This window comes from Podarcis liolepis (genome assembly GCF_965112155.1).
Source record: "Podarcis liolepis genome assembly, chromosome: 10".
In the NCBI taxonomy this organism is placed as follows: domain Eukaryota; kingdom Metazoa; phylum Chordata; class Lepidosauria; order Squamata; family Lacertidae; genus Podarcis; species Podarcis liolepis.
The window spans coordinates 3,513,330-3,536,189 of record NC_139562.1 but is presented as its reverse complement, the minus strand read 5'-3'; the positions used below and the strand labels follow the sequence as shown (position 1 = coordinate 3,536,189).

Here is a 22,860-nt window from a genome sequence, read left to right as displayed (position 1 = left end):
CCCCATATTCCGCCCCCAAACATCCCACCCCTTCCTCCTCCTCTTCCAAGCCGGCTTCTGCTCCAGGAATGTGGGGGAAGGTGAGCCCCCTCCCAACCTTCTCCCGGAAGTGGAGCTTCCACTCCGGATTGCTGCTCTGCCCCGTAGCTCTAGGGTGGGGGCGGTTCGGAAAGGGGAGGGAGGAGGCAGAGGACACCCCCCGTGGATATTGCAGGAAAGGAAAGGAGAATCGGGAGCGAGGACAAAGAGGTAAAGGGGTCCGGGGGGGGGGGAAGAGGGGAGAAAAGGACCCAGAGACCCCTCCAGCTCCCCCAAGCGCCTTCCGTGGGACCTGGATCCCGGCACGCGTGCTGCGAAGGGGCGGAGATGGAGCACCCACCCACGAGGACTCCCTGGGGCGCGGAGAAGCGGGCCAGGAAAGGGTTAAGGGGTGCGGGAGGCGACGGGCTAGAGACCCCCCTGTCCCTCCCCCACTCCCGTTGGGGGGCCCTAGGATAGAGAGATGGGGCGAGCAGGGTGAGGGGCCAGTCGCGCCGGAGTGCAGGGGAAACCACGGGAGAGAGGGAGGGGGGAGGAAGCGGAGCACTGCGGGGGGGGGGGAGATAGGAAGAACAGTCTTTGGGGACACGTCTCCATCCTGGCTTCCTTGGGGAATCTCGGGGGGGGGCGCCTTGGCTTATCCCTCCCGCCCAAGAATCGACCCCCCTTCAGGGCGACCAGAGAGGGATCCCTGGAAAGTGGGGGGTCCAGTCCCCCTCCCCTTCTTTCCTGCAATCTCCATCCTCTTCCCACCCCATAAGCCCCTGCCCTGTCCAGACACAGCGCTTCTGCCCAGTCCAACCACTGGTCCCCTGGAGAGGAGAGGAAATCCCGAGACGAGGGGAGAGGGCCTTCTCAGAAGCAGCTCTTTGTTTCCGCAATCCCACCCAGGAAGTAGCCAGAAACCTTTTCCTCTCTCTCAGGCTTCCATCTTTAATGTCTTTTCCACTGAGGATGAGGATAATGTACACCTGTCATCAGAAACAGGGGTGCAGAGTCCATGGAATGGCTCTCAGGATTGATACAGAAGTTGCACCTCAAAAGCATTTCTGTTCCTCTGATTCTTTGTAGGCAGTGTCAGAGTGACTGACAAGCTGAGATAAAACCCATCAGCATCCGATGACAGTGACTGCATGAATCTTCCCAGTCAAAGGACCCATTTTCATGATAGACAGTGCCTGTGGCTGGAGGCTCTACATACAAGGTGTGCCTATACAGGCCAAAGACTGCCAGTATTAGCACAGGTGAGGTGTGTGTCATTCCCAGATTTACAGACTGTATGTGAATGGGATTATAGTTTACAGCAACCCTATGATTTTCTCCACCCATAACATTTCGTAAGCTAATATTGCAGTAGAAATTCCAAAATAACTACAAAAAATCACAAGATAATAATAATAGTACAGTGGTACCTCAGGTTAAGAACTGAATTCGTTCTGGAGGTCCGTTCTTAACCTGAAACTGTTCTTAACCTGTGGTACCACTTTAGCTAATGGGGTCTCCTGCTGCCGCCACACAATTTCTGTTCTCATCCTGAAGCAAAGTTCTTAACCCAAGATATTATTTCTGGGCTAGCAGACTCTGTAACCTGAAGCGTCTCTAACCTGAGGTTCCACTGTAGAAGTTCTAGTATTAGTATCTTCCCCCAGCTGCTCTGGGCAGCTTACAGTACATATAGGTAAAGGTAAAGGGACCCCTGACCATTAGGTCCAGTTGTGGCCAACTCTGGGGTTGCTGCGCTCATCTCGCTTTATTGGCTGAGGGAGCCGGTGTACAGCTTCCGGGTCATGTGGCCAGCATGACTAAGCCGTTTCTGGCGAAGCAGAGCAACGCACGGAAACGCTGTTTACCTTCCCGCCGGAGCAGTACCTATTTATCTTCTTGCTCTTTGATGTGCTTTCGAACTGCTAAGTTGGCAGGAGCAGGGACCGAGCAACGGGAGCTCACCCTGTCGCGGGGATTCGAACCGCCAACCTTCTGATCAGGAAGTCTAGGCTCTATGGTTTAACCCACAACGACACACAGCTGTCTTCTAAATGTCAGATAGTTGCCTACTTCCTTGCCCTCTGAAGGGAGGGCATTCCATGGGGCAGGAGGTTCCCTGGAACTGCACTTCTAACAGCAAAGGAACCAGCAGAAGACCCTCGGAGGCAGACCTCCCTGTCCGGACTGAGTGATGGGGGTGAAGATGCTCTTTCAGGTCCACAGGGCCGAGGCTGTTGAGGGCTTTAGGTTGCACATCTTGCTCCTCCATAATGATCAATGTATAGTTAGCAGAGTAGGAGAAAACACTCAGAGGCAGCAAAAAAATTAATTCAACTGAGAAATTTTTTAAAAATAATTTTTATTAACTGGCCAATCACATCAAATTAAATCACATCGTATAAATTCCAAATTACAAAGCCAAATTTTTAAATTTTGTTGGGGGAACCCATACTTCAAGATCCAAAGGGGGATTCAGATCATCTTCTTATTACTGCGTTAATGTCCAAATCAGTCCAAACAAAGTTCATAATTCTATCCAGTCTTATCTTGGTGTTTCCACATCATATCTTATTCATATAATTTCTCTTTTTCCTTTACAATCTCTTCTGTTGGTCTCCTTAAGCCGATAACAAGTATAATCCTGTGTGGATTTCCCGTTCCTCCACTAAGTCCAGGTGGTTTCCATATATCTCCTTCGTAGATAACATCACTCTTTCCATCGTAAATTTTGGCATTTGTCGCTCTTAAGTCCCACCGAGGAGTTGATCCACGATATGTAAACAACTCTATTTCTCTCTTTCTCCTCCCAGACCCAAGAGCTCCAACAATGCCTCCCAAAATGGCGACGGCATTTTTAACTGCGTCATTCCAAAACTCTTAGCTTTCCAGCTTCATCTTGAAACATTGCTTTGGATCAAAAGTTTAACTCCACACAGCCTTAAATCCACAGCTTAAGTCCTTAATTTCTGACTCATTAGGGGAGGGGATTCTTGTTAACTCACATGAAAAAAAGGAAGGCAGGTTTTCTCCCCACTCCCCCATTTGTCATACCATATCTTGATGTATCTTCTCATATTTTATTCTTGTCTTGTTATCAGAGATCTCTTCTGTCAGCAGTCTTTACTCCCCTTTTTCCTTGAAGCATGTGCAATTAATCTCATCCAAATTGTTTCTTTTAAAGATCATTGCAACCAGCAGCGCTAATCAGGGACGGCGTCCAGGAGAGCCGGAATCCCACAGGAAGGCTTTGTGCCTAGTGCCCCCACCCCCACAAATTCGGGGGTGGTATAGGGCACAGCAGGCAAGGGCCGCCGCCCCCCCCACAATCCTGGGGGGGTAAGGAGGCTAATTACCCCCATCATAGCCTCCAAATTACCTCGTGTGAGTCGGAGAGATGTTATTGTCAGCCATCTTCCGATGCGCCACCTAGTGCCCCCCCAATTCAACTGAGAAATTTATTACTGAAGACACATATGCATAACAGGACCCAAAAATAGCAAAAATGTAACTCACAGTAAAACCCTGACTTAGCATAAGAAAACAGCACTCAAGTAAGAAACAGACAAGCAGAGTAATATCAGAATATGAAGTGTAAGCAGGCACATTTCAATACTGTAATTTATATATAATTCAATGTCAGAGTAACCCTGGGACTAGATAACAAGCCTCCAGCTGGACGTGCCCCATCTGTCCTTCACTTTCCTCTTCCACATGGGCAGAATCTGCCTTCTGGACTGTGGGATTCACAGTTGTTCTCTCCATCCACCAGGGCTTGACTTCAGGTGCAGCAGAATATCCCAGCCCCCCAAGGATTTGAGACCCATCAGCTTTCCTCACCTGGTTTAGCCGGCCGGTTGAAGCCGTTGCTTGAACCCTTGTTGCATGCTGACAGCTTCTGGAAGCCACAGGTGAGAACTGACTGCAGGGTGGGGAGCAAGGGTGGAAAATGACCCCAGAAGGTGCAGGACATGTCCCCCACCAAAGGAACTACTTATCCCGAACACCCCATGACATCTAGATTCAGGTAGGTAGCCGTGTTGCACACTTAATCAGATACACTGACACAGATGTCACCAGACCCTTGTATATCGTGGGAGTGTGTGGTGGGTTTTTTCTCAGAAGTGTACTCCTACTACGATCTCCCACTACCCATCACTATATGAAGAAGTGTGCATGCACACAGAAGCTTATACCTAGAACAAACTTAGTTGGTCCCTAAGGTGCTACTGGACTATTTTTGTTACTTTTTTACTTCAACTGTGTCAGACCAATATGGCTACCTACTATTAAGTACAGTTATCTCCTTGCCTTGAATATCCTGCTTTTCAGTGCCAGATTAGGATAGTCCTGTGTCAGAAGACAAGCACAGGATCAGGCAGCACATCATCATTATAAAGAACGATTGGGGTGGGTGTTTCCGCCTGGGATTCCCATGTGCCAGCTGCTTTCCTTCTGCTTCTCCTGCTCTCTCCATGCAATGTGAGGCATGTAGACAGAGGTCCATCTCCAAGAACAGGAGCTTCCCTGAGCACCCATTCAGCTGACCCCAAGCACCAAGCCTTGTCACTAGTTCTCTGATTGACCGAGACCACAGTCCATGGAAGAGATGTAGACCTGGGTCTCCCAAAATGGTCCATATGGATCTCCTGAGGTCAGTGGGACTGTGCAGGTGATTCATGAAGATCTAGATGTGGAAACCACTTGATTTGAAAGGCATTCTCAGAGGACAACAGTATTCCAAGGTCATGCTGTGTTATTAAAGATGATTGAGGATTATGAAAGGTTGCTGATGCATTACTACCATTTGACATCATACCATTTTCATTTCCTAAAAATTGGGAACATGGGGAGGACATGGGAGAATGTAGGAGATGTTGAAATAAGAGAAGGTGCTAATGGTGGTTGATGTGTCCATTTTTTCTGTGTTCTCTTTCCTGAAACCCAGACAGGATTTCCTTTCTGCCCACTCTGAAAAAGGTGATGGAGAAGACAGAATTGCAGGGGACAGGGCACCTTTCATTTCATTAGGAATAGCCATTAAAATGTGTGAAACGTGGAATATGCTTCACTGAATGAGCACACATAGTTCACATCAACGAACACAAAAAAGACAGAACCCAATTAAAGGTATGGAGTGCGGAAAGAGCTTCTCTTTCAATGCAACACTTAGAACACACCAGCGGACTCACAGAGAGAGAAAACGTTTTACGTGCAGGGAGTGTGGGAAGAACTTCAGTCATAGTGGACACCTCAATATACATCAACGGACACACACAGGGGAGAAACCATTTCAATGTATGGAGTGTGAAAAGAGCTTTAGTGATAGTGGAACCCTAAGAAGACATCAACAGACTCACACAGGGGAGAAACCATTTAAATGTATGGAGTGTGAAAAGAGCTTTAGTGATAGTGGAAAGCTGAGATCACATGAACGGACTCACACAGGGGAGAAACCATATGAATGTATGGAGTGTGGAAAGGTTTTCAGTCAGAATGGAAGCCTTAGATCACATCAACGGACTCACACAGGGGAGAAACCATTTAAATGCATGGAGTGCGGAAAGAGCTTCAATCAGAGTGGAAACCTTAGAAATCATCAACGGACTCATACAGGGGAGAAACCATTTAAATGCATGGAGTGTGGAAAAAGCTTTAGTGATAATGGAAACCTTAGAAATCATGAACGGATTCACACAGGGGAGAAACCATATAAATGTATCGATTGTGGAAAGAGATTTAGTGATAATGGAAACCTTAAAAAACATCAAAGGTCTCACACAGGGATGAAACCATTTAAATGCATGGAGTGTGGAAAGAGCTTCAGTCAGAGTGGAGACCTTAGAAATCATCAACGGACTCACACAGGGGAGAAACCATATAAATGTATGGAGTGTGGAAAGAGCTTTAGGGTTAATGGACACCTTAGACAACATCAACAGACTCACACGGGATAAACCATTTAAAGGTATGGACTGTAGAAGGAGCTTCAGTCAGAGTGGAACCCTTGATTTATGTCAACAAACTCACATAAAATACAAACCATATAAATATCAGGAAAGTAGATAGAGGTTCACTCTTAGTGGAAGTTCAGAATCAACAGACTAATGAACAGGAAGAACTTTAAGAGTTGAAACCCTGCAAACCATCAAAAACTCAAAGAGGAGAAGCAGTTTAAATGAATAGATTGCAAAAATGCTTTATTTATAATGGAGTATTTAAGGAACATCTAGGGACTCTCACATGGGAGAACCCATTTAGATGTATGGAGTGTGGGACGTCTTCCTCTCAGAGTCCACTATTTTCTTCACAGAAATGAACTAAGCAGGAAATCATTCCTACAAGCATGAGGTATATGTGAAGCTTTGGTGTTTATATGTAAAGCTGTATAATAATAAAATAATGAAGGCAACATCTCACAATGGTGTGTATAATTTTAGATGAAAGTACTTTTGGTTTTTGCACCAAACTCTGTTACTCCCCCCCACCACCACCACATGATCTCCAAGCACTGCTTCTTCTCCAGAACTTCATCGCTGCCTCCTGCCCTGTGCGTTCTGAAGAAAACTTGAAATACTGAAATTGAATGGGAGATTCCCCCCCCACAAGCCTAATTTCAAGAGGGGGGAGGAGGGGCTTCAGGTACCAGGAAAGTCTTCTGGGGGGCCCACCTTCACTCATGAACCCCATGGGGCAACTCCAGAGCTCCTGCTCATTCTGGGGTTTGAGGAAGATGGTCCCAGAAGTTTTGCTTCAATCATGCTTCTCAGGAGTTTTCCTACCAGAGGACCACAGTGCTGTGGCTGCTGCTGTTGTCATGGACTGGCTGGTGAGGGTGGGGAGGTACCAGCTGGGGACCCACAAGGGAAGAAGGCTCAGATCCTGGGTACTGGTGGTTTCATGAGCTGAAAGAAGGAGAAAATGGAGCAGACCGGAAGGGGAGATGTTGCAAGCTGAGGAGGAAACAGGATTTGGTGAGCGGGAAGAGTCTGGGGCAGAGAGCAGTTCAGGCTCAGAGGAAGAAGAGGAGGGGGTCAGGAGACCCAGAGGAGGCCGGATGCTGAAGCATCCAGGGAGACCCCCCCTCCTGCTGCGACCAGCACATGGATTCATGTAATGAATCATCCCCAAAATGATTTTTTTTCAAAATGATTTTTTTTCAAAATGATTCCAAACAATGCCCATTTTAGGAGGAATGAATTGTTTTATGGAGTGGAAAAGGGAAATATCTAGATTTATATAGAGTGGAAAGAAACCGAGAATTAAACACCTGTTATTAACAGATAAAAAGGAGAAATGAGTTTTTGCATTGCCAGATTTGCAATTCTATCATGCGGAGGCAGGATTGGTTTGGATAAAAGACCTTAAATTTTTTATTACAGGATTCATCCAGCCCAGCCTTTCGCATGATGAATTCTGCATTTATGTTAAATAAGCAGGAAGACAATATACCGTCCTCCTTCTTGTTCCACATAGAGATTTCTCAGGAGACAGATGAGGTGGTCAGGCACTCCCATTTCTTTAAGAACTCGCCATAGTTTGCTGTGGTCAACACAGTCAAAGGATGTTCTGTAGTCTCCATAATCCAGCGCATGTTTGCAATTTGGTCTGTGGTACTGCTGTGCCTTCGAAATCCAGTTTACACTTCTGGGAGTTCTCAGTCCACATACTGCTTGAGCCTTCCTTGTAGAATTTTAAGCATAACCTTGCTAGCATGGGAAATGAGCGCAATTGTGTGGTAATTGGTGCATTCTTTGGGATTGGGATTCATGTGTGGCAGGAACCCCCCCCCCCAATCACTCAGTTTGTACAAACACGACACACACACACTCACACTCACACACGACATATGCAATGCTTCTGTTATAAATTCATATAAAATCAGCCGTACATCAGATCTGCACCATTCGACTTTTATTTTGCACCCGGAGGGAAGGACTATCAAAGGGGGGAAACTTGACACAAGACAGCCAACACCTCCGTCCGCAGTGAGCCCTACCCAGTTGGCATGCCAACCTTGATGGTCCTAGACAGAAGAGCATCACACACACAAAGGAACCGGATATGGAAGTGGATTCAGTAGGGACTGAAACACAGGACAGTGACTAGCCCTTCCCTCTGGGGGCAGGAAACAGTGAACTCCCCTTTGTCCTCAGGAATGTAATCATGGGGAGGGGAAAGGAGGAACCGGACAGGTGACAAGACCCTCAGGTTACCACCACAACTCCTCCTCCTTCAGAGAAGTCACACTTCTCTGAGGTCTCTCAGCCCCACTCACCTCACAGAGTGTTTGTTTGGGGTAGAGGAAGGGAAAGGAGAATGTGAGCCGCTTTGAGACTCCTTCGGGTAGTGATCAAGCGGGATATCAAATCCAAACTCCTTCTTCTTCTCCCTGAACCCCTCCTCTGTATGATGTGTCAATGATGTAGTCATGATGTAGTCTTGGGGGTGTAGCATGGGGGATTAGCAGCTAATAAAAGTTGGGGTCTTCCTTTGTTGGGGGCTTCCATCTTGTTCCACCTGGGGGCAGGTGGGAGTCCTGTGGCGACAGTCTTCCATCAAGACCAAGCCGACTGGCTGCTCTTTTGCTCTGCTCTTCCTGGCTGGTCTCCTTGTTTCTGGTCCAAGGGATCCCTCAGATTTTGGAATCCGCTTCTGGCTCCAATTGTATCGGCTGCTATTCTGAGCCTCTTGGCTGTTGTGCATGGAAGGTGCCTGTGTCAATGGTCATTGTCCTGGCCTGAGTCAGAGGCTGGGGTGGGGAGCTGGGATTTGGGGGGAGTCGTTTAGCTGCCCCCCGTTCCTGCTTTGAACAGCACCAATACCTAAAACACGGAGGGGGATTACAGCCGTAAAAGAAAAGAACAAGGGAAAATTAGATTAATGTAAGGGGGAGGATTTGCTGAAATGAATTTGGAAATAGGGATGCAGAAAGGGGAGGTACGGGGAAGTCGGTGAAGTAAGGTTTATGAAAAGAAAAGATTTGAAATTATACTTGTGTGTTTATGTGTCTTTTTGTTTGTATTGTGTATTGTATTGTATGTGTTTTTATAAATGTTGAAAAACCAATAAAAATTTCATATAAAACAAACAAACACGGAGGGATCTAAGCTCGTGGGGTGGGGGAGGGGAACATTTTGCAATGCAAACTTTGTAGGAGGGACGGGACCCACTTTGCAGCTGGATCTCCGGGATCAGCCCCTCCCCCGCTCTCCTGATCCAGAAGGAAGAGGGGAGGGGGAAACTTTCCTCTTCCTCTCCCCCCCTCAATTCTTTTCCTCCCCTCCCCGCACATCCTCCTCTCACCCCGCCCCCACCATCCCAAATCCCGCCCCCAATACATTGCTCCTCCTCCTCCTTCTCCAATCCGGCTTCTGCTCCGGTAATGAGGGGGGGAGCCCCCCCCCAACCTGCCTGCTTCTCCCGGAAGTGGAGCTTCCACTCCGGATTGCTGCTCTGCCCCGTAGCTCTAGGGGGGGCGGTTCGGAAAGGGGAGGGAGGAGGCAGATGACACCCCCCCCCCCCGTGGATGTTGCAGGAAAGGAGAATCGGGAGCGAGGACAAAGAGGTAAAGGGGTCGCGGGGGCGGAGAGGGGGGGTAAGGACCCAGAGATCCCGCCAGCTCCCCCAAGCGCCTTCGGTGGGGCCTGGATCCCGGCACGCGTGCTGCGAAGGGGCGGAGATGGGGCGCCCACCCACGAGGACTCCCTGGCCCCCTTTCCCCCGCGCAGGCATCCCTGAGGCACGGAGAGAAGCCAGGATAAAGACCCCCTGTCCCTCCCCATCTCGTCTTGGGGGGCCCCTCCGGATGGAGAGATGGGGGCGCATGGCGAGGGGTCAGCCAAGGGGGCGTCTGGGTGCAGGGGAGACTCAGTGAGAGAGGGAGGGGTCGGGGAAGTAGGTGGGAGCAGGGAAGGGCAGCACTGGGGGAGGGGAGATAGTCTGGGGGGCGTCTCCATCCTGGCTTCCTTGGGGAATCTCCGGGGGGCCGCCTTGGCTTTTCCCTCAAGCCCAGCAATCGACCCCCCCTTTAAGGTGACGAGAGAGGGATCCCTGGAAAGTGGGGGTCCTGTCCCCCCACCCTTCCTTCCTGCAATCCATTGTTCCCCTGGAGAGAAGAGGAAATCCAGAAGGGAAGAGGGGAGGGGAGAGGAGGGGCCTTCTCAGAAGCGGCTCTTGGTTTCCGCAATCCCACCCAGGAAGCAGCCAGAAACCTTTCCCTCTCTCTCAGGCTTCCATCTTTATTGTCTTTTCCACTGAGGATGAGGATAATGTACACCTGTCATCAGAAACGGGTGCAGACTCCATGGAATGGCTCTTAGGATTGATACAGAAGTTGCACCTCAAAAGCATTTCTGTTCCCCCTATTATTTGAAGGCAATGTCAGAGTGACTGACAAGCTGAGATACAATCCTTCAGCATCCGATGACAGCGACTGCATGAATCTTCCCAGTCAAAGGACCCATTTTCATGATAGACAGTGCCTGTGGCTGGAGGCTCTACACACCGGGTTTGCCTGTTCAGGCCAAAGACTGCCAGTATTAGCACAGGTGAGGTGTGTGACCTCCCCAAATTTACAGACTGTATGTGAATGAGAGTTTGTGGGTGGGATTATAATTTACGGCAACCCTGTGATTTTCTCCACCCATAACATTTCGTGAGCTGATATTACAGTACGAATTCCAAAATAACTACAAAAAATCTCATAATAATAATAGTACAGTGGTACCTCAGGTTAAGAACTGAATTCGTTCTGAAGGTCCGTTCTTAACCTGAAACTGTTCTTAACCTCTGGTACCACTTTAGCTAATGGGGCCTCCTGCTGCCGTCATGAGATTTCTGTTCTCATACTGAAGCAAAGTTCTTAATAAAAGGTACTATTTCTGGGTTAGCAGAGTCTGTAACCTGAAGCGTCTGTAACACGAGGTACCACTGTAGAAGTCATAGTATTAGTATCTTCCCCCAGCCACTATGGGCAGCTTACAGTACAGTTGGTAAAGGTAAGGTCCAGTTGTGGCCGACTCTAGGGTTGCGGCGCTCATCTCTCTTTATTGGCCGAGGGAGGCGGCGTACAGCGTCAGGGTCATGTGGCCAGCATGACTAAGCCGCTTCTGGCGAACCAGAGCAGTGCACGGAAACACCGTTTCCATTCCCGCCGGAGCGATACCTACTTATCTACTTGCACTTTGACGTGCTTTTGAACTATTGCTAGGTTGGCAGGAGCAGGGGCCGAGCAATGGGAGCTCATCCTGTCGTGGGGATTCAAACCGCCAACCTTCTGATAGGGAAGCCCTAGGCTCTGAGGTTTAACCCACAACGCCACCCGCGTCCCTACAGTACATATACAAGACAATAAAACATCAAACATTAAAAACCTCCTGATACAGCTGTCTTCTAAATGTCAGGTGGTTGCCTCCTTCCTTGCCCTCTGAAGGGAGGGCATTCCACGGGGCAGGAAGCCCTCTGCCTGGTTCCCTGGAACTTCACTTCTAACAGCAAGGGAACCAGCAGAAGACCCTCGGAGGCGGACCTCCCTGTCCGGACTGAGTGATGGGGGTGAAGATGCTCCTTTAGGTCCACAGGGCTAAGGCTGATGAGGGCTTTGGGTTGCAGATCTTGCTCCTCCATAATGATTGATGTATAGTTAGCAGAGTAGGAAAAAACACTCAGAGGCAGAAAAAAATAATTCAGCTGAGAAATTTATTGCCGAAGACAGATAAGCATAACAGGATCCCAAAAATAGCAAAAACTTAATTTACAGTAAAACCCTGACTTAGCAAACCAAAACAGCACTCAAGTAAGAAACAGACAAACAGAGTAGAGTAATATCAGAATAGGAAGTGGGAGCAGGCGCATTTCAATACTGTAATTCATATATAATTCAATGACAGAGTAACCCTGGGACTAGATAACAAGCCTCCAGGTGGACGTGCCCCATCTGATCTTCACTTTCCACTTCCGCACGGGTAGAATCTGCCTTCTGGACTGTGGGATTCACGGTTGTTCTCCTCCTCTCCATCCTCCAGGGCTTGACTTCAGGTGCAGCAGAATTCCCCAGCCCCCCAAGGATTTGAGACCCATCAGCTTTCTTCACCTGGTTTAGCCGGCCGGTTGAAGCCTTTGCTTGAACCCCTGTTGCATGCTGACAGCTTCTGGAAGCCACAGGTGAGAGCTGAGTGCAGGGTGGGCACCAAGGGTGGAAAAATGACCCCAGAAGGTGGAGGACATGTCCCCCACCAAAGGACCTACTGCTCCCCGACACCCCATGACATCTAGATTCAGGTAGGTAGCCGTGTTGGTCTGACGCAGTTGAAATAAAAAATTAAAAAATAGTCCAGTAGCACCTTAGAGACCAACTATGATTGTTCTAGATATAAGCTTTTGTGTGCATGCACACTTCTTCAGATACACTGAAACTGATGTCACCAGACCCTTGTATATCGTGGGAGGGTGGGGTGGGGGTTTTCTCAGAAGGTACTCCTACTACCATCTCACACTACCCTTCACTATATGAAGAAGTGTGCATGCACACAAAAGCTTAGACCTAGAACAAACTTAGTTGGTCCCTAAGTTGCTGCTGCTGCTGCTGCTGCTGCTGTTGTTGTTTAGTTGATTAGTCGTGTCCACCTCTTCGTGACCCCCTGAACCAGAGCATGCCAGGCACTCCTGTCTTCCACTGCCTCCCGCAGTTTGGTCAAACTCATGCTGGTAGCTTCGAAAACACTATCCAAGCATCGTGTCCTCTGTCGTCCCCTTCTCTTTGTGCCCTCCATCTTCCCAACATTAGGATCTTTTCCAGGGGGTCTTTCTCTTCTCTTGAGGTGGCCAAAGTATTGGAGTCTCTTTTTTTATATATAATAATTTTTATTGATTTTTTTTTAGCACATATTTAACACAAACAAAACACAATACAGTAACAAACAAACACATAAACATGTAAAATTTCAAAACCTTCTTTTCTTAAACCCCGTTTCTCCAACTTCCCCGTACCTTCCCTCTCTTCATCCCTGTTTTCAAATTTCTTCCAGCAAATCCTCACTTCAAAATTTAACAAATTAACCTTTTACTCCTCTTGTCTTTACCAATTCAATACAGCTGTATCCTCTTATTTTCCTAACCTTGGCATTTTAGAATTCATTAATATTATAATAGTTCTTAAGATAGACTTTAAATTTCTTCCAGTCTTCCTCCACCATCTCTTTTCCTTGGTCTCGGATTCTGCCGGTCATCTCAGCCAGTCCCATGTAGTCAATCACCTTCGTCTGCCATTCTTCCAGTGTGGGTAGTTCTTGTGTCTTCCAATACTTTGCTACAAGGACTCTTGCTGCTGTTGTGGCGTACAGAAAAAAAGTTCTGTCCTTCTTTGGCACCAATTGGCCGACAATGCCCAGGAGAAAGGCCTCTGGTTTCTTCAGAAAGGTATACTTAAATACCTTTTTCATTTCATTATAAATCATCTCCCAGAAGGCCTTAATCCTTGGGCAAGTCCACCAAAGGTGAAAGAATGTACCTTCAGTTTCCTTACATTTCCAACATTTATTATCAGGCAGATGGTAGATCTTTGCAAGCTTGACTGGTGTCATGTACCACCTGTAAATCATTTTCATAATATTCTCTCTTAAGGCATTACAAGCCGTAAACATTATACCGGTGGTCCATAACTGTTCCCAGTCAGCAAACATAATGTTATAACCGAAGTCTTGTGCCCATTTAATCATAGCTGATTTAACCGTCTCATCCTGTGTATTCCACTTCAGCAACAAATTATACATTCTTGACAAAATTTTAGTATTGGGTTCTAACAATTCCGTTTCTAATTTGGATCTGTCCACCTGGAAGCCAATTTTCCTGTCTTGTTTAAACACCTCCATTATTTGGTAATAATGGAGCCAATCTCGAACTTTAGACTTCAATTTCTCATAGCTCTGTAGTTTCACCTTGTCCCCCTCTTGCTCTAGAATTGCCCAATATTTTGGCCATTTCGATTCCATATTAAGCTTTTTCACCCCCTTAGCTTCCATTGGTGACAGCCACCTTGGGGTTTTGTTTTCCAACAAGTCTTTATATCTAATCCAGACATTATACAATGCTTTCCTAACAATGTGATTCTTAAAACCTTTATGAGCTTTTACCTTGTCATACCATATATATGCATGCCATCCGAAAACATTATTAAACCCTTCCAAATCTAAAATGTCTGTGTTCTCAAGAAGTAACCAGTCTTTCAACCAGCAAAAAGCTGTTGATTCATAATACAACTTTAAGTCCGGCAGAGCAAACCCCCCTCTTTCTTTTGCATCCGTTAGTATCTTAAATTTTATTCTGGGCTTTTTGTCCTGCCAGACAAATTTAGATATATCTTTCTGCCACTTCTTGAAACAGTCCATTTTGTCCAGGATCTGCAAAGCCTGAAATAAAAACAACATTCTAGGCAAAACATTCATCTTAATAACAGCAATTCGGCCTAACAAGGAAAGCTTCAAATTTGACCATACTTCTAGATCTTTCTTTACTTCTGTCCAGCATTTCTCATAGTTATCTTTAAATAAATTCACATTTTTAGATGTCATATTGATCCCCAAATATTTCACTTTCTTAACCACAGTTAATCCTGTTTCATTTTGAAACTGCTCCCTTTCCATGGCTGTTAGATTTTTCTCCAGCACTTTAGTTTTTTGTTTATTTAACATAAAACCTGAAACTTGACCAAATTCTTGAATTAATTCCAAAACCCTTTTCGTACTAGTGTCTGGCTCTTGCAAAGTAAGTACTAAATCATCTGCAAAAGCCTTCAATTTATATTGTTTTGCTCCGACCTGAACCCCTTTGACCAGCTGGTCTTTTCTAATCATATTTAAGAGAACCTCCAGGACTGATATGAAAAGCAATGGAGATATTGGGCACCCCTGTCGTGTCCCTTTTTCTAAGTATTGGCGTCTCAGCTTCAGGATCTGTCCTTCCAGTGAGCACTAAGGGCTGATTTCCTTCAGAATGGAGAGGTTTGATCTTCTTGCAGTCCATGGGACTCTCAAGAGTCTCCTCCAGCACCAGAATTCAAAAGCATCCATTCTCCGTCGATCAGCCTTCTTTATGGTCCAGCTCTCACTTCCATACATCACTACTGGGAAAACCATAGCTTTTACGATACGGACCTTTGTTGGCAAGGTGATGTCTCTGCTTTTTAAGATGCTGTCTAGGTTTCTCATTACTTTTCTCCCAAGACCCTAAGTTGCTACTGGACTATTTTTGTTAATTTTTTTACTTCAACTGTGTCAGACCAATATGTCTACCTACCATTAAGTACAGTTATCTCCTCGCCTTGAATATCCGGCTTTTCAGTGCCAGATTAGGATAGTCCTCTGTCAGAAGACAAGCACAGGGTCAGGCAGCACATCATCATTATAAAGAACCATTGGGGTGGGTGTTTCCGCCTGGGATTCCCATGTGCCAGCTGCTTTCCTTCTGCTTCTCCTGCTCTCTCCATGCAATGTGAGGCATGTAGACAAGAGGTCCATTTCCAAGAACAGGAGCTTCCCTGAGCACCCATTCAGCTGACCCCAAGCACCTAGCCTTGTCGCTAGTTCTCTGACTGACCCAGACCACAGTCCCTGGAAGAGATGAAGGCCTGGGTCTCCCAAAATGGTCCATATGGACCTCCTGAGGTCAGCGGGACTGTGCAGGGGATTCATGAAGAACTAGAGGTGGAAATGGGGGCAACCACTTGATTTGAAAGGCAGTCTCAGAGGACAACAAAACAAACAATCTTTATTACGGTCCAGAGACCAACAAAACATTACAAATCAATACAGAATTCATACAGCCTACCCCCAGGTTAATCAAGCACTTTGTTTGGAATATAGGGCTCATTTGTTCTTTCAACCACCGATAAAAACTTTGCCACTGCCAAAGTTCTAGCTTTTGTCCGGTCTTCCAGTAGGAACCTGACATAGTGAGCCTCTGACTTTCCCGGGAAAGGCACCAGCAAGGGTAGTATCAGTTCAGCCCTGGCCTGCTCATACTTCGCACAATGTAACAAAATATGATTTATGGACTCGATGTCTTGAGCACACGAGCAAAGTCTGTCCTGGTAGGGAACTCCTCTCAACCTACCATCCAGCACTGCAGAGGGGAAGACATTCAGTCTGGCCTTGGTGAAAAGGCTTCGATAGTTAGGTACTGTCAGGTTTTTGATGTAAGGTGTTAACTCAAAGACATACCCATATTGAACTCCTGCTGCCAGTGGACTACAGACTGCGTGTGACCGAGATCGCAAGTCACTGTGTGCATTGTCCCATAATCTTTGCTTTAAAGCCTTTTGGGCGCCTTCATAGCCCAGGTAATACAGTTGGGGGGGAGACAGACCAATAGAGGTGGCTTTTTTAGCCATGGTTTTCTGCCATTTGCTGACAAATTCCTCATTGGTGATATGTTGGTACAGACCCTTCCCTAGATTAAACACTGAAATCCTGAGCCAATGTCTTAGGGCAGCCCACCATGCTCTAGCTGAAATTGGGCATTCACCAGCTTCCAACAGAAGTACGGAGTTGGGGACGCAGTTAGGTACCTGCAGCAGAGATCGTATAAATTTTGCCTGAAAGCCATCTAGCTTTGGCGGGTCCCCATTATGCCAGACATTTGCTGCATACAGGAGTTGGGAAACGGGCTTTGCGTTGAAAACCCTTAAGGCTGCTGGTACATATTTGCCGCCCTTTGTGAAGAAGAATTTATGTATGGCTAGCTTTGTAATCTCCGCCTTTTGAAGGGAGGTTTGCCAATGGTGCTTCCAAGATCTTGTATGATGGAATGTGAGCCCTAGGTAGCTGAAGTATTTTACCTGTTCGAGGTTATGGCCATCCAGCACCCATTTAGACTGGGAGAATCTTCTTTCGAAGACTAAGATTTTAGATTTTTCATAATTAATGGATAAACCATTTCCAGAACAGTAATCAGAAAATTTCCTCAACAGATAATTTAAGCCCGGCCTGGAACGCGAGATGATGGCTGCGTCATCAGCATACAACAACAAAGGGGTCCTTCTCATTCCTATTTTTGGAATGTGTCCATCTGGGTCCATTAAGTTCTCTTCTAGGTCATTTAGGAATAGGCAGAACAATGTGGGGGCCAAAATACAACCCTGTCTCACCCCCCTAGTCATCTCGATGCTGTTCGATAGCTGTCCCTGTCGACCGCATCGGACCTGCAGTTTGGTTCCATTGTACAGGGCTTTTATAAGAAAGAGAAGTCGTTTGTCCTGCAAGATCAGACTCAATTTGGACCATAGCTGGGATCTGGGGATGGAGTCAAATGCTGATTTCAGGTCCATAAAGGCCACGAAGAGTTTACCCTGTAGGTGTCTGGTATACTTCTCAGCTAGGAAGGACAGCATTAGACAGTGGTCTGTTGTTGAATGATTCTCACGGAAAGCTGCCTGGGCTTCAGATAGTATATTATGTTCATTTAGAAAAGTTGACAATTTGCTACTGAGGAAATGGGCATATAGTTTCCCAATTATTGAGAGCAGGCTAATAGGCCTATAATTGGAAGGTACATTTGGGTGGCCTCTCTTAAAGATTGGGACTACTATAGCATGTTTCCAGCTATATGGTACCTTACCAGAGTTATTTACTACCGTAAAGAGTGCTGCCAGAAGCGGGGCCCACCAGTGCTGGTTTGATGTAATCACCTCAGCTGGGATAAAGTCTTTCCCCGGAGCCTTTCCGCTCTTCAGCTTCCCAATTAATGTATGGACTTCCTCCACAGTTACCGGCCTCCAATTAGGGAGCAGTGACAATTGTACCCTGTCATCCTCCTGTGAACTGGAAGGGAGGTTTGGACTTTCCATAAATATATTTCTGAAGTGGTTCTCCCAAACCTGAGCTGGAATGACACAGCTGGGGGCTGAGGAGCTATTTCTCATTGAGTCGGAGACCAGTTGCCAAAAGAGTTTAGTTTCATTGTTTAGTGAGGCATTCAATAGTAGGGACCAGGAATTTTGTTCGGACTGCCTTTTTTTTGAGGCCAAAAGGGCTTTGTACTCTTTTTTGATTTTGAAATAAGATTGAGGTAAGTAGCTTAATCCAGCGTTTCTATAGGCCAAATAGGCGTTCCTTAGGGCTTCCTTCTTTGTGTGGCACTCTTGGTCAAACCAACTGCGCCCTTTCGCAGTGCGTGGCTTGCCGGCTGAGTTTATGTTAACCGAGACCACATCCTGCAAGGACTCAATGAGATTTTCGTAGGCTGTCAGGGAGGAGTCTATTGATAAATTGTTTATTATAATTGATCTTAACTTAAATGCAGTTTGTGAATTCAATCTGTTCTCAACTGCAAATGCTATCTCAGGTGTCCATTTTTTCCTACGCAATGCTGGATCATTTGCTTTGTCTATGTCCTCATGTTCTATGTGAGAGTGCTGAATTGAATTTTGGCCGGTAATGGAGATGATAAGAGGTAAGTGGTCACTTTCAGTCCTATTATCTATTGTGAATTTTTTAATTGATTCGAAGGCCTGTCTGTTAGTGAGACAGTAGTCTACTGTGCTGGCCCCATTTGAATTTATGAATGTGTACTCGCCTTCTCTGTCCCCGGGGAATGCCCCATTAGCAATGATCAGATCCAGACTTATTTGTAAAAAAGCCAGGCAGAATCCAGCATAGTTGATTTGGCAATCTTTCGAATGTCTACGTGGGGGTGGGTTTAGCAAGAGGGCGCTATTTTCCTTTAGATCTCTTAATATTGGGAATTTTATTTCCAGGCTATCATCATTTGAGCCTATTCTGGCATTCATATCTCCCGTTAGGTAAAATGGTGAGCCAGGGTACCTAATTTGTAGGGAATAAAGGAAACTATGGATTTTACGCCACGTGCTCTCTATCTGTGTTTGCACTGTATATGGTGGAATATACACTGAAACAAAAATAATACTCTTGGATTCCATATGCAAGGTGATCCCCAGTGCCAGCTGCTCGAAAACTGAGCACTCAATAACTTGTGACGTCAATTGAGTGGAAACCAGAGTTACTAGGCCCCCCCTCGGTCGTCCCCTTCCAAGCGGTTTAGAGGCCTTGATTTCATAGACGTCGTAACCGTCAAGAGCTATGTTATCAGTTGCCCAAGTTTCCTGCAGCATTATTATGTCAAAACCCATTATATAATCACGAAATGGCTCGTCCCCAAGTTTGTTAGCCCAACCCGCTATGTTCCATGAGATAATGTTAAAGCTGCTCGTTCCATAACTGGCTTGGCTTCATTGTGGTGGGGAAATTGTTATCAGCTCTCCCACTGGTTCAGTAATGATGCAACCGTTCTTAGGGTATGCACGGTGTTGTTGTTCTCGGGGTTGATTTGCAGCATTTTCCCGATTTCCTGGCATCGACGGTGTTATTTGGATTGCTGGTGCCATCGGGGGGTCTTCGTCAAAGATAATTAAATCTGTCTCTGGCTTTCTATGTGTCCCATTTCCCTTGGGAGGGTCGTCACTTGGCATTGGCTGATCAGATTCCAGTTGGGATAGAGGGTGGTGAAATTCTGGATCTGCCAAAGGCGTAATGGAGAGTCCTATCTTTGAATTATCTAGCTTGGGCTGGCGTTCTTTGTGTGTTTGACCTTTTTGGTCTGATGTTTTCCTCTCCAAGTGAGTGTTGCAGCTGGGTTCACCGCACATATTCATCTTTGACGGCCCTTCCGAATGAATCATGGCCCTGTGGCGAAAGCCCTTCGGCAGAGAGGGTGCTGATTGCTTGGAGTTGGTCCGGCTATATGACAAGTTTGGCAGTAGTTGTTTTCGTTCTGTGTCTTTAAAAACACGCCTCAAAACAATATTATAGTCCTGTAAAATGGCCCTATATTTCAATAGCATTTTAGGGGTAGCTGAGTCAGAAAATGTCAGCGTGAGTCTAGTGTGCTGGGGGTCCGTGCAAAGCAAGTTTATCGCGATCAGAGTGTTGCAATGGATATTTAGTAAAAGCTTAAAGTTTCTCTTCACACTGTCGATTGATTTCCAGTAAGGCAGGATACCATTAAAAGGATATATGTCCAGAGCTACTTGAGTACTTTGTAGGATCAGGTCCCTACTTTCGCTTTTGTTGTTTTTAGTATTTGTAGTCTCTTGGTTATCAAGTCTGGGCCGGTTGCACCCCTGTACATGATGGTCTAGAGGGAGGGCAACGCTATGGTCGGTCAGAGGACAACAGCATTCCAAGATCATACTGTGTTATTAAAGATGATTGAGGATTATGAATGGTTGCTGATGCATAACTACCATTTGACATCATACCATTTTCATATCCTAAAAATTTGGAACATGGGTAGGACATGGGAGAATGTAGGAGATGTTGAAATAAGAGAAGGTGCTAATGGCGGTTGATGTGCCCTTTTTTGTGTTCTTTTTCCTGAAACCCAAACAGGATTTCCTTTCTGCCCACTCTGAAAAAGGTGATGGAGAAGACAGAATTGCAGGGGACAGGGCACCTTTCGTTTCATTAGGAATAGCCATTAAAATGTGTGGAATGTGGAATATGCTTCACTAAATGAGCACACATAGTTCACATCAACAAACACAAGAAGGAAAGAACCCACTTAAAGGTATGGAGTGCAGAAAGAGCTTCTCTTTCAATGCAAAACTTAGAACACACCAGCAGACTCACAAAGGGGAAAAACTATATTTATGTATGGAGTGTGGAAAGAGCTTTAATGATAGTGGAAGCCTTAGAAGACATCAACGGACTCACACAGGGGACAAGCCATTTCAATGTATGGAGTGTGAAATGAGTTTTAATGATAGTGGGAGCCTTAGACAACATCAACGGACTCACACAGGGGGGAAACCATTTCAATGCATGGAGTGTGGAAAGAGATTCAGTCAGAGTGGAAACCTTAGACAACATCAACGGACTCATACGGGGGAGAAACCATTTAAATGTATGGATTGTGGAAAGAGCTTCAGTCAGAGTGGACACCTGAGAAGACATCAACGGACTCACACAGGGGAGAAACCATTTCAATGTATGGAGTGTGGAAAGAGCTTCATTCAGAGTGCAAACCTTATAAATCATCAACGGACTCACACAGGGGAGAAACCATTTCAGTGTATGGAGTGTGGAAAGAGCTTTAGTGAAAATGGAGGCCTTAGGAAACATCAACAGACTCATAGAGGAGAGAAACCATATAAATGTATGGAGTGTGGAAAGAGCTTCAGTAAGAGTGGACACCTGAGAAGACATCAACAGACTCACACAGGGGAGAAACCGTTTCAGTGTATGGAGTGTGAAAAGAGATTTTGTGACAGTGGAAGGCTTAGAAGTCATCAACGGACTCACACAGGGGTGAAACTATATAAATGTATGGAATGTGGAAAAAGCTTCAGTCAGAATGCAGACCTTAAAAAACATCAACGGATTCACACAGGGGAGAGACCATTTAAATGCATTGAGTGTGGAAAGAGCTTCAGTCAGAGTGGAGACCTTAGATATCATCAACGGACTCACACAGGGGAGAAACCATTTCAATGTATGGAGTGTGGAAAGGTTTTCAGTCAGAATAGAAACCTTAGATCACATCAACGGACTCACACAGGGGAGAAACCATATGAATGTATGGAGTGTGGAAAGAGCTTCAGTCAGAGTGCAAACCTTAGAAATCATCAACGGACTCACACAGGGGAGAAACCATTTCAATGTATGGAGTGTGGAAAGAGCTTTAGTGAAAATGGAAGCCTTAGGAAACATCAACGGACTCATACAGGAGAGAAACCATTTAAATGCATGGAGTGTGGAAAGAGCTTCAGTCAGAGTGCAAACCTTAGAAATCATCAACGGACTCACACAGGGGAGAAACCATTTAAATGTATGGAGTGTGGAAAGAGTTTTAGTAATAGCGGATGCCTTAGGAAACATCACACAGGGGAGAAAGTATTTAAATGTATGGACTGTGGAAGGAGCTTCAGTCAGAGTGGAACCCTTGATTTTTGTCAACAAACTCACACAAAAGACAAACCATATAAATATCAGAAAAGTAGATAGAGGTTCACTCTTAGTGGAAGTTCAGAATCAACAGACTAATGAACAGGAAGAACTTTAAGAGTTGAAATCCTTCAAACCATCAACAAACTCAGAGAGAAGAAGCAGTTTAAATGAAAATATTGCAAAAAGTGCTTTATTTATAATGGAGTCTTTAAGGAACATCCAGGGACTCTCACATGGGAGAACCCTTTTAGATGTATGGAGTGTGGGACGTCTTCCTCTCAGAGTCCACTCTGAGCAATGAACTCAGTAGGAAATCATTCCTAAAAGCATGAGGTATATGTGAAGTTCTGGTGTTTATATGTAAAACATTATAATAATGAAATAAGGCAGCATCTCACAATAGTGAGTATAATTTTAGACGAAAGTACCTTTGGTTTTTGCACCAAACTCTGTCACTCCCCCCCCCCACCGCAAGATCTCCAAGCACTGCTTCTTCACCAGAACTTTATCGCTGCCTCCTGCCCTGTGCGTTCTGAAGAAAACTTGAAATAATTAAATTGAATGGGAGATTTTCCCCCAAGCCTAATTTCAAGAGGGGGAAGGAGGGGCTGCAGGTACCACGGAAGTCTCCTGGGGGGCCCACCTTCACTCATGAACCCCAGGACAATCTATTGCCATCAGCAAACTTTGCCCCCTCCCTGCTCCCTCCTAAGTCTAGATCATTTATGAACAAGTTGAAAAGCCGCAGGTCCCAATATTGATCTTGAGGGGACTCTGCTCTCTGCTCCTCTCCATTCAGAGACTGTCCGTTTACTCTCTTGGTGTTTCAGAAGGAGGGCTGCCTCCAACAGAGGGGGGCACATTTCTTCTAGGGGCACAT

The 22,860-nt window shown here is 46.0% G+C and overlaps 3 protein-coding genes across 7 annotated transcripts in view; all 3 read left to right on the top strand.

The window, feature by feature from the left end:
- The window catches only part of LOC310686823 (uncharacterized protein), a 116,614-nt gene that overhangs the window by 14,743 nt on the left and 79,011 nt on the right, over positions 1-22,860 (top strand). Inside the window, exon 5 of the mRNA XM_083461113.1 lies at positions 10,399-10,571. The gene's annotated coding sequence lies outside the window, so the exon portion shown is untranslated. The remainder of the gene's footprint in view (positions 1-10,398; positions 10,572-22,860) is intronic.
- Positions 25-6,443, top strand: LOC310686982 (uncharacterized protein). 2 transcript variants are annotated; one of them, XM_083461574.1, is made up of 4 exons: positions 25-249; positions 1,111-1,283; positions 3,794-3,932; positions 4,974-6,443. In XM_083461574.1, the coding sequence occupies exon 4, from the start codon at positions 5,097-5,099 to the stop codon at positions 5,976-5,978; it is 882 nt and encodes a 293-aa protein (XP_083317700.1). In that variant the 5' UTR covers positions 25-249; positions 1,111-1,283; positions 3,794-3,932; positions 4,974-5,096; the 3' UTR covers positions 5,979-6,443. The 2 variants fall into 2 exon arrangements, with proteins under 2 accessions (XP_083317700.1, XP_083317701.1); XM_083461575.1 differs by having other exon boundaries at positions 3,794-4,048.
- LOC310686902 (uncharacterized protein) lies at positions 5,345-22,683 on the top strand. Of its 4 annotated transcripts, XM_083461405.1 has the most exons (3): positions 9,412-9,589; positions 12,048-12,186; positions 20,424-22,683. In XM_083461405.1, exon 3 carries the CDS (start codon positions 20,547-20,549, stop codon positions 22,035-22,037), a length of 1,491 nt encoding a protein of 496 aa, XP_083317531.1. In that variant the 5' UTR covers positions 9,412-9,589; positions 12,048-12,186; positions 20,424-20,546; the 3' UTR covers positions 22,038-22,683. The 4 variants fall into 4 exon arrangements, with proteins under 4 accessions (XP_083317534.1, XP_083317531.1, XP_083317533.1 ...); XM_083461408.1 differs by lacking the exons at positions 9,412-9,589; positions 12,048-12,186 and adding an exon at positions 5,345-5,998 and having other exon boundaries at positions 20,694-22,683; XM_083461407.1 differs by lacking the exons at positions 9,412-9,589; positions 12,048-12,186 and adding an exon at positions 15,024-15,438.

Bases quoted from the DNA above. Each gene is read 5' to 3' on its own strand.
- LOC310686902 (XM_083461405.1), top strand. From the start codon at position 20,547: ATGAGCACACATAGTTCACATCAACAAACACAAGAAGGAAAGAACCCA.
- LOC310686982 (XM_083461574.1), top strand. From the start codon at position 5,097: ATGAGCACACATAGTTCACATCAACGAACACAAAAAAGACAGAACCCA.